The sequence below is a fragment of the Schistocerca gregaria genome, chromosome 2, assembly GCF_023897955.1.
Source record: "Schistocerca gregaria isolate iqSchGreg1 chromosome 2, iqSchGreg1.2, whole genome shotgun sequence".
NCBI classification, from domain to species: Eukaryota; Metazoa; Arthropoda; class Insecta; order Orthoptera; family Acrididae; genus Schistocerca; species Schistocerca gregaria.
Window position 1 is genome coordinate 328578579 of NC_064921.1, and position 16167 is coordinate 328594745.

The window sequence follows — 16167 nt, forward strand, 5'->3', positions numbered from 1 at the left end:
CCTGGAGAACAGACGTAGCAACACCAGCTCTGGTCGTCGAGTGCAAGAGAAAGGCAGAAGCTGTCCTTTGAGAGGTGAGATTCTGTTTACACAGTAGCTGGATGTAGCAATGCCGGAACATCAGTGGTTATAAAGCAATATGTGGGCAGCAGAAAACGAAATTCAGTAACTCGAAGATACCTTTGAGAAACTGCAGTTCATGATGCAAAGCATGACAGGACTGAATGATATTTGAGGGGAATATCAACTATTATGATAAGTCTCCAAGCCTTTGCATGAACAGCTGCACCAGACCATGGAATTTGTTCCACGGAGCTGATAGACACATGTGGCAGAATTTCAAAACCTTATTCGTTACTGCCCGCACAGAAGACTTAGATAAGATAAACATGGTGTTGCAACAGGTACAAGCAACGTGGAAGGGAATCGGGAGATGCTTGGAATGCATACAATACAACTTGCAAGTCTCAAAGAAGACATGACATCCTCAAGTCACATTTGAGAATCAGCAGGCGAAGTAAATCACGACTTAGACATTGTCAAGATCTGGTTGGATAACGTTGACAAACAGTTGACCATCCAAAGCTTTTACACACTTTCCCCAAACGTATCACCGACATCCTCATTGAAGCCACCGAGCTGTATCTCCCATACAGTTCTTGGAAGAACTACTAAAAATTCGAGCCGACTTACCAGCACCATTAGAATTGTTAGCAGCAGTAGGGGAGGAATCCCTACCACTGTACTACTGCATAGCCAATGTAGCCAGTAAGCTTAAAGGAACCAGATTAAAGGTTCAGGTGCAGTTAGCATTAACATTGCCTGTCTGAGAATTTTTCCACCTATACTTGCTTGTAAACATGGGGAACCTTGCAGAAATTTGTGCACTTACAGGTGCATGAAATATTATTGATATCGTCCTATAAAAAGTCACACACTTTACTTTCCACTTCGGAATTCCAGCAGTGCCAAACTGGACAAGTCACTGTCTGCCTCACAGAAAAAATGCATACAGTCCCTGAGTGATGGGAGTACACACTTTTCACTCTGAGAACCGTGTGACCAAGTGCCCCAGGGGGTTTGTTACTAAGGAAACTGAATTCTTTCAAAAGATAGGACCACACTGGCTATTCTCAGTACCAAAACTGATTGTTACCATTTGCATTTGCTGTGAACAAGTTAGTTACAGCGGCGCAGGGATTGCTGGTAAGTGCACACAGTGGAACATCCAAGAACCTACTTTCCTGTCACCTGCCACCAATACTGGAACCATCACCCTAAACACCAGTTACATATTAATCTACCTGCCAGATCATATCACCATAGGAACCAACACATCGGCTGCCTGCGTAATTCTCAAAGTGTGGGGTAATGTCACCTCAGATGTAGGGTCACACAAATTCCACCCTCACTTCCTTCAACCTATGGATCCATAATAGTCATGTTAGCATCTGCGAAGAAATAACCACAATACATTAAATTAAGCTGTACAAAAAGGGGGAAAACAAAGGTGAACCTAAAAACGTCACATTTAAGCATCACAAGATTGAGGTAGTGTACATAATTTAATGTAAAAATGGAAGATGGATGAGCAGAGTAGAAAAGTTATAAATCGTTTTTCATTGTGACTTTGAGCAATAGAATGTAAAGTGCAGAAACGGTGATAGGAAAATCAGCATCTCTATTGCAGCCAGGCTCTTAAGCAGTAATCCGGTGAACAGGATTAACTTAAGTAGGAAGGAAAGATAATGGCCAAAAGCACTAGCAGCATGGAAAGCAGACCAGAACTGTAATCGAGTTGCTGCCACAGTCTGCCCACTGGACACACCCCCCACAAGTCAGTGGAAACTGCCGAACTCCGAGTCACACTCTTTACAAATGCCAATGAACTGGGACCTCAGTATGCTTTCTGCAGTGTCACTGCCACATAACTGCTGCTGGATGGTGGATCCCACCATGAAGTACAACCTTTACCAGTCGTCGTCGTCATCGACGAACTTGAGACGCCGCTACATTTGACTTCTTCGAGCCTTGAAACAGTGACTGCTATCTGACTGCCTGATCCGGTGCCGCCAGCACCTGCCACAGATTCTATGGTTCAGGTCAGGCTCTAAGTTAGTGTCCTGAACTAAAGTACCCTTTGCCGGAGGGTACCCTCTTGTTGCCGGGAATTCTTTCCTTCACCGGCAGATGGCGGGCTAGCAATATATTGAAAGTTGAAACTTTGTCGTGTAAACGCACGAGAGTCAGGGCAATCTTCTACATTCCCATAGGTATCTGCATAGACCGAGTATTACGTGTGGACCGACCTTTCAGAATGCTTGACGATGCCTGAACTTATTAAGTGTTGATAAAATATCGCAGACGTATTCCATAGATCACTTTTTCCCCTCTTCTTGTTGTTATGTTGCATCTTTGATTCAGATTGCGGTTGAAGTGCGATTTGCTGTGGTGGGAAAGGTATTCCGGTGTAAGGAAGTTTCTTGTTTCTTTATTCATCTCTCGAAAAAAATAAAAAATGCTGATCAAAGTGAAAGTAAGTTATTTTTAAATTTCTTATAGAGTTTCTTCACTCTTTAACTGCAGTCATAGCATTTAATAACTTTGTGTTTATTTCCATGTTCGGCGTGAAGACATTGACGGGAAAGGAAGTAAGTATCGTATTCTTTCATAATGTACCTTAGAATATCGTTGTATACATTTCATACTTGCTTCGAACACCATACTTTTGCTATGTCCTGTAGTTGACTACAGAATTGTTTGACATTATTTATGTCGATTTTGTCGTAATCTAAACAATTTACAAGAATGCAGGAAAGTACTCGTTATCTGGCTAATAACTATTTCTCTGAATCTGTCTCTGCATGGCCAGATTGAAATAGATATTGAACCAACTGATAAAGTTGAGAGAATAAAGGAACGCGTTGAAGAAAAGGAGGGAATACCGCCGCAGCAACAGAGACTGATCTTCTCAGGAAAACAAATGTAAGTAAATATACCACTAACGTTCCCTATTTTCATTGTATATTTCACCTGATTGTTCAGAAACCCCCACTTGTCATTGATACGTAAAGTTATACATTAATGCCAATTGCATGTTACCTCACAAAAAAAGCTATTACTATAAGCCATACGATTTGTTAATCAGCTGTCGTTTATTTTGAAATTCTGGAATATTTGTTTTATTACAACAGACGGGCACTGCGTCGCAGATGATTTCAGTAAACGATCGTGTATTACATGTTTTTATGTTGACATGTTCCATGTGATATAGTGTGAAATGATAGTGAACCATGAACATTAGCCTGACATATTTTGGCGGTGATTGTTCTGACGTATGATACGATGTTAACAGGGTACAGACGATTAGTAATGAAGACCAAATGTGTGATGCTGAGGTATTGACAGTGAAGAGAGCAACACACACAAGTACAAACTGTCAGGAGCAATCAGTGCTTAAAGTTGTGAAATGCAGGCAGGTTTACAGTGATGCAGTTAAAATACTAAATCACATATATTTTTATTAATCCACGTGAACGATCGTTGACCAATTCTTTTCGCCGCAGAAAGCAATCACAAATGTGTAACGGGTAAAGAGATTGTTGTATTACACATCTTCATTATAGGTGTTGCACAAGTAGGCCTTGCATTTCACTTTGTTGAAAATTTCAATTTTATGTGAAGATATTTGAAGTGCAGATAATTGCAGTAAGTCTGTGACATGCTACACCTCTGGTATGAACAGGTTTTAGATATGGATTACATTTACACCGTTGTAAGAATCTTAGGAGTATGACAGTTGCATAAACAGTGAATATTTTGTCACCACTTTTTTTTCTGAGGGTTACATAGGCCTCCTTGAATGTATCAAGGTACACACTTCAGTTCAGATAATTCAAAAGTCGTTTTGAGCAAGGAAAACTATAGAACAAGTAGCTAAGTCAATTATATTTCGTTAATTGGGTTCCAAAATACACCTAACTTTTTCATTGTCAGTTCAGAAACATACCCTCTGACTGTTTTCAGCTAATGTAAGAAATATCATTTTCTAACACTAGTTTCAGTAGCTGGGGGATTCATTGTTAAATGAGAGTTGAAAATGGTCTTTGTTGGAATATGCATCACTGTATTTTAGCTTCACTTTTATTGCAATGGCTGAATTTTGCCCTAAAACAACAAACTTTTCTAATTTGGACTTGCAGTTGAGCCACATAGGACTCAAATGTACATGTACTTAAAAATCAGGTTTTGTTTTTGAATCGGTGATTTTCTAAGTTTCACATCTTCTGTAGTAGATGTTGCATAATTCTGAGGGTTAAAGTGCACATATAGTGTTTGGTAATTCTTCTGCTGCATGTTGGCAGTTTGTTTCCATTGGTCATAGCCATTCCGGTGACTGCATACAGTTGCCAGTGAGATTCATTGACTTTGGTAACATGTTTCAGCAGGATATATGAATTGACTACTATTGTTTTTGACTTGGGATAATGCAAGGCTATTACTGATTATGAGGTTGGTTACTGTTTTCTGTATGAATTTATTGCATGTTTCTTGGAACATGGCAGAATTTCTTGGAGTATTGATAGGTATTCCAATGTTGTAGTCTGGTTGTGAGCTGGTGAAGCCAGCACATGTGACCTGCCTTTTGTGACAGGCAGAACTGCAGCGTAGCCCAATGACCATTTCGAAAATTTTGAGGGGGTATTTTTCAAAAGGTTGTGGTTACATAGGAACCTAATTATACACATTTTACAGAATATTCTGTTTTATATGACAACATTCCGCACAGTATAGTCCATCATGCCACCGCGTAATTTTGTACATTTCATGCCATGACTACATTTATAGAACATTATTTTCTCTTTGGTTCCATGACGTTATTTAATCATCTGACTCATCATTCATAGTGTCCAGTTCCCGTTATTCCTCACTCACACTTAACAACCACAGTACACAACAGAAAAGTCACTGACACTGTGAATGTTTGCCATTCAGAGACTGCATTAGTCGGTACAAAGAGGATTGTTGCTACTTTACTATTTCCTTGCATATTCATATTAGTCATCTGCACTGAAACGCCTGGCCATTATTTGTTGCCACACACTTTTTCTTTTTTTTCCCCAGCGCACATCAACACCATCTATAGCCCCCTTACTGTGAGAATCAGCAAGGAAGGTCCAATCGCTATGCAGATTAAAAACCACCTCCACCAAACATAACCTTGAGAGTACATATCTATTTTTAAATTGGACAACACATACATGCAAATAGTATTTAAATTTGGAAATTTTTACTTGGGTCACTTGTTATAGCGTTAAGAAATGTTACAGCTGATACTAGTCATCCCTTACAATACCATATGACAGCTTTATGTTTTCATTGAGCCAAGCACACTCTGTAAAGGTGGTCATTTGTCTCAGAATTCCAGTATACAAGCTGTATTTCATCTTGGTACGATGTTGGAAAATATATTCCTAGTAGGCCCTATAACTTGCCTTCTCCCAACTTTCTTCTTCTAGTTCCCAAAATAATTAGCGTTTTTTTTTTTTTATGAGACCATGGACATTAAATGAAAATACGTTCCTGAATCTCATTCAAGATTTTCAGTGGAGCTGTGTTCTTTCCATCCCTGCTTGGGGTACCCACCAACTTCTATCCAATACCTCCAGATGTTGTTTTTTCTTCTCAGCATTGTAATCTTAAGGACCTGTGTTGAAAACATCATTTGCATATTTTAAACATTGTCCTATCACACATTATCTATTCTCAGACCAGCTAGACATTTTACTTAATAGTTCTCTAGGATTTGTTGGAAAATTCAGTGTTGCAGCTAGCAGAGATTATTAAGAAATTGTTGCACCTGGCAATCTAGTGGTAAAGTGTATGCCTGGAAACTGAAAGGTCTCGGGTTGAAATCCTGGCTGAAGCATCTGATATTTCAGTCTCTCATTAACATAACCTTCACACCTCGGTGATATGAAGATCACCAGAAGCGACATGTGATTGTTCTGTGTAGAACTGCAGGTGCCCTTTCCCATGTAAGATTAGTGGGGCAAGTTACAGACATCCAAAGTACCACAGTGATGTGCAGTTGGAAGAATTGCACCAGGCCTGTGACACACACTGAATCAGCATTACTACTGTTGTTCATGCAAAGGTATTAAAATTGGCCTGATGTTAGTATACATATATGTTATGAAGTCTAACATGTCAAAGGATTACATGTATGGAATGTTAGGGTTAACAGAAACGTCCAATTCCACCTGTCTGCTTTGACCAGTGACGTCACCAATAATGCGGAAATGACCATTCACAACTACTCCCATATCGTGACTGATGTCATAACGTAAACATAACAAATACAAAAATAGATCAAAAAACCATCAAATCGTGTTCCTCCAAATATATAATGAAACTAACGGTACAAGCAAGATAAATTGGTTTTTCTTTGGTAGGGCAAACTAAAATTACACACACCACTAAACCAAATGACAAAAATGATAAAACGACCACAACCTTCCCAATATCGACTAAAAACAATATGCACTGGAACTGAACACTTCCCTTGACCTATGTAAGTCAACAGAAAAAACTGATGCCAAATCATGAAACCCAAAACTACAACCACGTCCACAATCATCACTATCTCAAAATGCACAACAGAAAAACAAAATTGGACTTGAACACTTCCCTTGACCTATATAGGTCAACAGCAATTACTGATACCACACTATAAGTCTCTAAACTTTCACCCTCACCACACTTAATCCATCCACAAACATATAAACACCTAGAAAATCAAAATTAAAATCTAACACTTCTCTCCACATACAGCCGTCCGTGATCTGAGACACTGGAACTTTAGTAAGCCTCATTTCTTCACGACACACTGAACTCTTCACGACTTCAGCCAACAGGCCGAATAGCTGATGAAATTTTATTAGAGACAATACACTGTCCCCCATCATCTCTGACAACCAAAAACTGTTGACCTTGTCAGTCATATCCACACCTACAAAAGACCAAAGTGATTTACCAAAATTCAAACATGACGAACAGAAAAAAAACCTACGATAACATCGACAAAACCAAAATCGTTAACTCACTGAAAAATATTCTGCTGAAAGCACAGACACCCCAATACCACGCACATGCAATGCTACCACGCAAGTGAACCCAATACGCTACATAACATGCTAACCATAAACACACCACCAGAGAGAACCACCGACCACAATAATACGCCACCTATAAACACGCCACACATGCAAACTAAACCAAAAACATTACCTAACACACAAACACACCACCAGAGAGCACCACCGATCATATCAAAATTACACCTACAAACACGCCACTCTCACCAATTAAACTCTGTGCCGTCGTTCCATCACACACAACAGCCGCCGACGGGTGGAATCGGACGCTTCGGTTAACCTGAATCTTACATCAATTTAAGTACTGACCTTAATGAGTTTAGGAAGAGCTGTTCTCAAATCTAACCCCTGTGCCCTCAACAAACTGTTTGGGAATACTGTTCTGGATCCCTTTAACAACTCTTCACAGTTTGTACGACTATAAGAAGGTGGCACTTGATTAGGACAGCAGGCATCTGTTTTCTTGCTATATCTTTGTCTTCTCTTTTTGTCAGTACTGTTTAGGCATTTCAGTGGTGGCATAGAAAGTGAAGGCACGGCCTATGGGGGGGGGGGGGGGGCAGTGACTGTTATGAATTAATGTGTAGATAAGAGTGCCCCGTGGTGTTTTCTTTTCCCCATCAAGGCCGTGAACATCTGATAATTGAAACCAGTAGTCGAGCAAATAATACACAAAATGTGGCAGTTTCATATGTGCATTATTTCACTGTAAGGTTTACCTGATCCCTTATTTAAGAATATTTTAGAAGTTATTAATATATGAACAGGTCACTAATTTTTGTTAAGTTCTTGCATACTTTGCTAACTATTTCTCCTATGTTTGATGTAACAATCTGTTACTTTTGGGTGCTATATTTCTTTATATTTACATGACTTGAGAGAAATGCAGGTCTGTGACAACTGGGCATCGAATTACTTCTTCGACTTACCAGATGTTTTTCCTTGCCAACCCAAATTCTCAACTTGGCGCACTCTACACATGCAGCATCCACCACCATTATCATAAGCGCTCGCAGCCTTATCTGATTCCTGCAAGAGTTCGGACGTAGTGTTCACCCGCACTAAAGTTATCATTATCATCAAGGTGGTGTCTGTTCTGTCGCATATCTAATGGATTACAACACACATTGTTGTATTTGCTTTTTTATATCTAATATAACCAAGAAATAATAACTGCACTGGAAATTGGAAACAGCCTATATCTCACTTAGACAAATATATTTCAAGTACTAGATGCAGTTATTCCCAGGTGCACATTGACTAATGTGTGCAGCATTTTAATATCTACAATAAAACGGAATTGTTTAGTTTAGTAAGCAGCTTGAAGATTTTGTACCATAAAAGGTTAAAATTTTGCTTATGACAAATGAAACCAGGTGATGGACGTGACCTACCACCTCTGACAATAGGTGGTGTAGACAATCCAGAGTGCCAGTTAGCCTGTTATTAGTGATTGTAAAAAGAAACCTGATTCACTGAGACACTTCCAATCTGACCAACCCACTCTTTCGAAACCGTCAATATGCTTAAAAGAATTTATTACATGCTTATCTCTATTTGGTGTATTGCAAAAGCACTACTGCAATCCATTTGCAAAAACAAATCAGATGAATTAAGGAAACTCACAAAAATTATTCCTGACTTGCCAGAATGAGTTTTGCAAACTCTTTGCTCCTGTCATTCTCCTCAGTGTCTTCAAGATTAATTAACAAATAGAAAGCAGAGAAAGTGCTAGCTCACATCTTGGCCATTCTCCTCCAAAAGCTGTATTCATAGCCAGATCAATTAATGGAACTACTAAGCATTTTTTAAGTTTCTTGGAAAAAATGCACTTGTTAAAATGTTGGATCCCAAATGTTTCATAGTTAAATCTTAAAGCTCATTTTTTAACCATATGTAGAGGTCTCCAAAACAAACAGAACATTTTCTAATACAAAACACAGTCTCTTTCTTACGAAATAGAAATAAAGTAAATAGGCAGTGAAAATATTTAGCAATAAGACATGAAAGTATGCAAGAAATTTCATGAAAAAGATTTTGATGGCATCCAGAATGAATTTTGACTCTGCAGTTAAGCTCATGTGCATTGATTTGAAACTTTCTAGCAGTTTAAAACTGTGTACTGGACTGAGAGGAAGGTAGGAGACAAGGCAAAGCTGGGGTCTGTGTGTCATGGTCGGATAACTTATTAGAGTACTTTCCTGTGGAACACAAGGTTCCCAGGTTTCAATCCCAGTCCACCACACAATATTTGGCATGAAGTGTAACTTTTTTGATTGCATGTTTACATATTAATTTCTAAAATACTCACAGATAACTGCTTCGGTTATGGAGGCTTGATAACAAGTACGTTCTCTGTGAAGTTGCTAAAGAGCAATCAATATATTTTGTGAATAATTTGGCTAATTTCATTTAAAATCATCCAAAAATAAAGCAGCATCTTCACATGGATGGTGAAAAATTCGTGTTAGAAAGTGCATAATGAAAGAGGGCTAAAGGAAAGTAATTTTGCTCTAATTTTTAATCAAAACTAGTTTAAAGGCCCTCTTGATCTATTCATCATTTTCTCAAACTGGTGTCAAGAGACAAAATGGGTTATAAATTTGTAACCACTATAACTTTATTTATGAATCTGTTTTATTCAAATTAGCATCATTGGAAAGATAAAAGTTCAATTATTAAAATGCTGGAATGATGCATAAAAATTAAATTTTGTTATGAAGATTGTTTCCAAGGAATTCTTTTTCCCCACCAAATTCCAGGGTTTCCCCCGTGCCACCACCAGTAAAATCCTAAGTTTCACGTAGTTAATTTTTGTTCCATACAATGCCTGTTACAATACTTTCCGGCATAAAAAAAGTCTGATGTGACCTCTGTTTAGGGATTTAAACTGAAATAGTATAAAGTAATTAACTAGCTTAGTTTTGTTACTTTTTGGTACAGCAAATTATCAATCCACATAAAATACGTCCATGACATTTCTAAAAACTATTTATGCTTTTAAACAAGTTACCAGTGGAGAATATTGTCAGACCTGAAAGTATGTAAGCAGCTGGTGCTTGTGCTTTCCATAAGGGATCTGGGAAACATCAGCATGGAGAGAGCACAAAAAAATTGATTAGACACAGTTTCATTAAAAGGGTTACATTATGACAACTGTTACAATTTTCTCATTGTAATTATTGGTTGCATCATCTCCCAGAATATTGAGCATTTCTCTAGGGACACTGTATAAATGTAAAACATGCTGTGCACTGTTCTTTAAATTTCACCATAAACAGATAAGTCAATATGTTACTACAAGGAGCTAATGACAGAGGCCAGTATGCGGATTCTGGCTTTTACTGCATAAAATAAAGAATTAAAATTTGAGGAGCTGTCCACACTCTTTATCTAAAAGTGTCGTAACACCTGCCAAAAAGCATTATGGAAACTTAATATGGTGGAGCAGCTGGTTTCTATATTCAGTGATGAAACAGTGTTTCTCATCTTGATTTAGGAAGAAGTAATCAGATTTTAGACCTAACCATAACACGAAATGCCAGAGTATGAACAAACCGAATTTTTCAGAGAAAAACGTATTGCTTTATAAATGATTTAACACTTTTTAAGTTTTCCGTAAAATAAGTGAAACATAAACTATATTTTATTGACGCTTATAAACAGTCGCTGCAGATTTCATAAAACGTACGAAAAGGTCTTTTTCTCCACTCCACTTCTGCCTCCACAGATATTCGAATACGTGAGTATTTAACATATTACTGCACTGGTTACGACCATTTAACATCCTTTTTATCGTCGACCAGGTGTTTTCTTTTATATTATGTGCACCTGTTTCAGGGATCTTGAATGTTAATTTATCGTTCACAATCAAATGCTTGAAACTTTCGTCTTCTAAACACTTGTAAGAACTGAAACACTGAGAAATAACTGTCGTTCCTGGAAGAATAAATTCCTTTATGACATTAAAGAGCACAGTTTTCGTCCGTTTAGCGGCAACTTTAAAAAAACACTTGTGTGTCCCTCTTTGTATTCCCGCGAATATCCACCTTCCTGTGCCTTTATTCCCTTTAGCAAATTTCCTCCTTCCAAGGATTGCTTCGTCGATTTCCACAATCACGCCTTCTCCGCCAAGTTTTTCTCCTTCTCTGAGACACATTTCTACGCACACTTCTCTACACAAGTGTTTCCACTCAACCACAGTCTTCCTCGATAACTTAAGTTCATCAACGATGAAAACATTTCTGCATCTTTTGACCCAGAGATATGTCAACTTCAAAATCGTGATGAGACTTAGATTGCTTCCCGAAAACCATGTGTTATTTCGGACGCTGCAGCTGATTCTGTGGTCATTCTTTTTGCATCCCCACAGAACCTCATCACGGTGTTTTGTACGGCCAATTAGCGTCATTGGTTCACCACACTTCATGCATTTTCTTTCTTGGTCAAGGAAACCATTCGACATGCACCACTTCACTACGTCACCACCTCTGAAACCCATAATGACCAGGTCACTAAAATGAACAGTCTTGTGCGCCATAGCTTAACACCGAATGGATGGGGTAAATTGTATTTCGCGACCTAAACATTCAGACGCATGTCCTCTGTTGTGGTGTTTCTCATTGGTTACTTACAGCACTATGTAATGACGCATACCAACTGTGTGACTTTAAACGCCTCATAAGACAACCAAAGATATGGCTTGTTGGAGCACTTTGCTACTAGTGATGCATGCATTCTATGAGGCAACACGGTTGCTTACTGTAGGATAAGATAGCGGAATAATGCTGTCAGGGACAGCTGTTTGAGGAATAGGCGAACTGATGGCAACGATGGTGTAACTATGAAAGCATGTTGTATAATGGCATTTTATTCCGCGGTTCGGTATTCGCCGTTTAGCGTTCCCATTCTGTTATGTTGGCAACGCAAATTGATCTTGAGCGCGAAATTAAGGATATACAATTGATGTATATGTCATCTCTGATAGTCAATCGTAAACAAGAGTGAAAAGTGTTTCAGAATAATATAATTACTCTTTTGAGGACAGATTAGTGGGTATGTTAAAAGTTTAAGGAGTATAATGGAAAACAGGTGTTGATGTCGCCACAACTAATGAGAAATGTTTTAGCACGCAAATCAACAAGTAACGCAATGAAACAATGTAGCCTAACAAAGATAACCAGACGTCCATTAAACCAGTAACAGGTATGTGTTTCGAATGTTCGGATTAAAACAACGAAAAAGGAATGCTAGTTTTTAAATTCAAAACCGTTTGAATGCATATCGGGGAGCAGTTAAGACGGTACATTTTGAAGGTAACCTGGCACCCCAGCGAAAAAAACCTTAGCTATAGCTTCGATGATGGTTATTCTGCAGCAGCGGTTTTGTAATAGTATATTATTTTTGTTTGTGAAAAGGTTATTTTATATTTTGTGGTATTTTCAGTGTCCTGCATTTGGTGACAAGATAAAAGTAATTGAGGAAAGTTTACTGGTTTGCAATTCTGTGATTTTGCTCACTAGGTTGTTGTTGTTGTGGTCTTCAGTCCCGAGACTGGTTTGATGCAGCTCTCCATGCTACTCTATACTGTGCAAGCTTCATCATCTCCCAGAACCCACTGCAACCCACATCCTTTTGAATCTACTTAGTGTATTCATCTCTTGGTCTCCCTCTACGATTTTTACCCTCCACACTGCCCTCCAATATTAAATTGGTGATCCCTTGATTCCTCACAACATGCCCTACCAACCGATCCCTTCTTCTTGTCAAGTTGTGCTACAAACTTCACTTCTCCCCAATCCTATTAAATACTTCCTCATTAGTTATGTGATCTACCCATCTAATCTTCAGCATTCTTCTGTAGCACCACATTTCGAAAGCTTCTATTTTCTTCTTGTCCAAACTATTTAGCGTCCATGTTTCACTTCCATACGTGGCTACACTCCATACAAATACTTTCAGAAACGACTTCCTGACACTTAAATCTATATGCGAAGTTAACAAATTTCTCTTCTTCAGAAACGCTTTCCTTGCCATTGCCAGTCTACATTTTATATCCTCTCTACTTCGACCATCATCAGTGATTTTGCTCCCCAAATAGCAAAACTCCTTTACTGCTTTAAATGTCTCATTTCCTAATCTAATTACCCCAGCATCGCCCGACTTAATTCGAATACATTCCATTATACTCGTTTTGCATTTGTTGGTGTTCATCTATCCTCCTTTCAAGACACTGTCCATTCCGTTCAACTGCTCTTTGAAGTCCTTTGCTGTCTCTGACTGAATTACAATGTCATCGGCGAACCTCAAAGTTTTTATTTCTTCTCCCTGGATTTTAGTACCTACTCTGAACTTTTTTTTCCTTTATTGCTTGCTCAATATACAGATTGAATAACATCGGGGAGAGGCTACAACCCTGTCTCACTCCCTTCCCAACCACTGCTTCCCTTTCATGTCCCTCGACTCTAATAACTGCCATCTGGTTTCTGTACAAATTGTAAATAGCCTTTTGCTCCCTGTATTTTACCCCTGCCACCTTCAGAATTTGAAAGAGAGTATTCCAGTCAACATTGTCAAAAGCTTTCTCTAAGTCTACAAATGCTAGAAACGTAGGTTTGCCTTTCCTTAATCTTTCTTCTAAGATAAGTCGTAAGGTCAGTATTGCCTCACGTGTTCCAGTATTTTTATGGAATCCAAACTGATCTTCCCCGAGGTCGGCTTCTACTAGTTTTTCCATTCGTCTGTAAATAATTCGTGTTAGTATTTTGCAGCTGTGGCTTATTAAACTGATTGTTCGGTAATTTTTACATTTGTCAGCACCTGCTTTCTTTGGGATTGGAATTATTATATTCTTCCTGAAGTCTGAGGGTATTTCGCCTGTTACTCACTAGGTAGCTTGTTATATTTGCATCTTTGAATGAGTTATTAATTGAAGCAGCAGTGGGTGACATACAGAAAGAAAATTTGTAAACTCTTCCCCTCTGTACATTAGTTCTTCACTAGTTTCGAAAGTCTTGCACATAGAAAGATGCAGATTTTATCATGTTATGGTTGTTTGATTATTATTGGGGCATATGCAGAGAGAATAAGTTGCCAGTGTTTACAGTATGCAACCATAAATCTCTTTAGATTACTGAGGTAGAATTATATGTGCTGCTTAATGCATGTCAATATGTTTGTCTGATCTGATGTAGGAGGAACAATAATGGTTTATTCATAACTTTAGTTTGTGCATCATCTGTGGGAGGGAATATGGCATGGTTAATTCAGTCATTCATCTCCTGGCTTAACTTATGGCTTCGATGCCCTTAATGTTGAGTTGCTTATCAGACTCGCCACCATTTGTCAGAATGCCAGCAATGGTTGCCATATAATTCACAGGCAAGATTCACAACAGCTGCTTCATAAATATTTTAAATTATTGCACCTAAGGATGTCATGCCTTCAAAAACCTTAGAAAAATTTCTGAAGTATGAATATCATAAATATTCTCATACCTATTTCATGTGAGCTAATAGAGAATGCAGTGTATTATAAATAATTCTTCATGAATATGATTGCAAGCTGTATATGGTGTGATGTGCTTAAAGGCACAAGGTGTAAATGTATTTTAGTTTTTTATAAATGTGCGGTCTCATTACTGAGTATGTTCAATGTCATGAGTGTGGCGAACATATGCTCCTTGCAAGTGTATCTCGTCACCATAACCACGACTTATTCGTATGGCACTGCAGCAAAGATCGGTTGTGGGTGGTCCATTAGATGAGGGACATGGTTAGAAAAAATTTGAGCTCGCCTTCAGAGACATTATGAAAATTACGTTCTGTTGGTGTTTGAGATCCTGTGTGGCTGTGTCCATGTATGTCGTGTGAGTAAGCATACAGTTGTGGATTGGTACTCTTTTCGGAGGGATGTTTGTGGGTAATACATGAAATATAGGGGGCCGTTGAGGGGCTGGTGTTATGGTCGAGATTGATGAGCCGCATTTTGGCAAAAGGAAGTACAACAGGGGGAAACCTGTGGTGGGATTATGGGTTTGGGAAGCTGTAGTTTCAGGTCAAGAGTGTGACGATGTAGTGTTTAAAGTAGTAACCAGTCGAAGGAAGTAAGTTTTGGTCAGCTTAATTGAAGATCGCGTTGCAGAGGGTTCCATTGTAATTTCAGATGGTTTTTCTTCATATAGGGATTTAGGGGAAAGAGGTTATCAGTGTCTCGTAGTTACCCACTATATTGAATTCAGATCATTATCCATAGGGGCTTGCACAAATAGAATGGAGGGTTATTGGTCAGCCATGAAATCTCTTGCAGGGAAGGGGAAACACCATCACTTAGACAAATATTCATGGAGGCGTAATATTTCCCAAACATACTGTCCGTTTAAATGTTTTGTTAAACAGGTTAGGCAGATGTACCTTGCAAAGTATGTTAGCTAATTTCGCATTAGGATGAGGTGTGTGTGTGTGTGTGTGTGTGTGTGTGTGTGTGTGTGTGTGTGTGTGTGTGTGTGTGTGTGTTTCTTGTAATGTTTTGTTTGTTGAGTATGTCGGTATGTGATTTTTGTTGATGTCTTTCTAGGCTAGCTTTGGTTCTTTTAAGAAGTACCCGTGTGGTAAGTTCATTTTTCCATTTTTTTCTTTTACTACGTTTGTCTATTTCGACGTATTTCATTGTTGTATTACACCATTTCGTATGTTTTCTTGTACTTCAGTACGTAATAGAAATTTCGCAGCTTTCGGTCTTCTTTTGTTTCCCAGCACTAGTATCAGTAAGATTTTTTAGAACCTGTACTGGCAGTATTAAAGGTGAAGTGCCCGACACAACTAAAATTTGTATCCCTTCAGTTGACCTTTACACTGACACTACCTATTCAAAAAGAACGACATATGTAACATTGATGAGATTTACTTATATATGTCAACTGGAGAACAGGATACAAATGTTGTGTATAGCTATACAGCTCAACTAAAGAATGGGATACTGTTGTCACTGTTGTGATCAAAACTATAAATTT

At 38.5% G+C, this 16167-nt stretch overlaps 1 protein-coding gene across 1 annotated transcript in view; it reads left to right on the top strand.

The window, feature by feature from the left end:
• Positions 1-2040: 2040 nt before the first annotated feature.
• Positions 2041-16167, top strand: part of LOC126336979 (NEDD8) — a 39450-nt gene continuing 25323 nt past the window's right edge. The window contains exons 1-3 of the mRNA XM_050001213.1: positions 2041-2536; positions 2634-2651; positions 2873-2985. Coding sequence (XP_049857170.1) covers positions 2519-2536; positions 2634-2651; positions 2873-2985 — 149 coding nt within the window. The 5' untranslated portion in view covers positions 2041-2518. The remainder of the gene's footprint in view (positions 2537-2633; positions 2652-2872; positions 2986-16167) is intronic.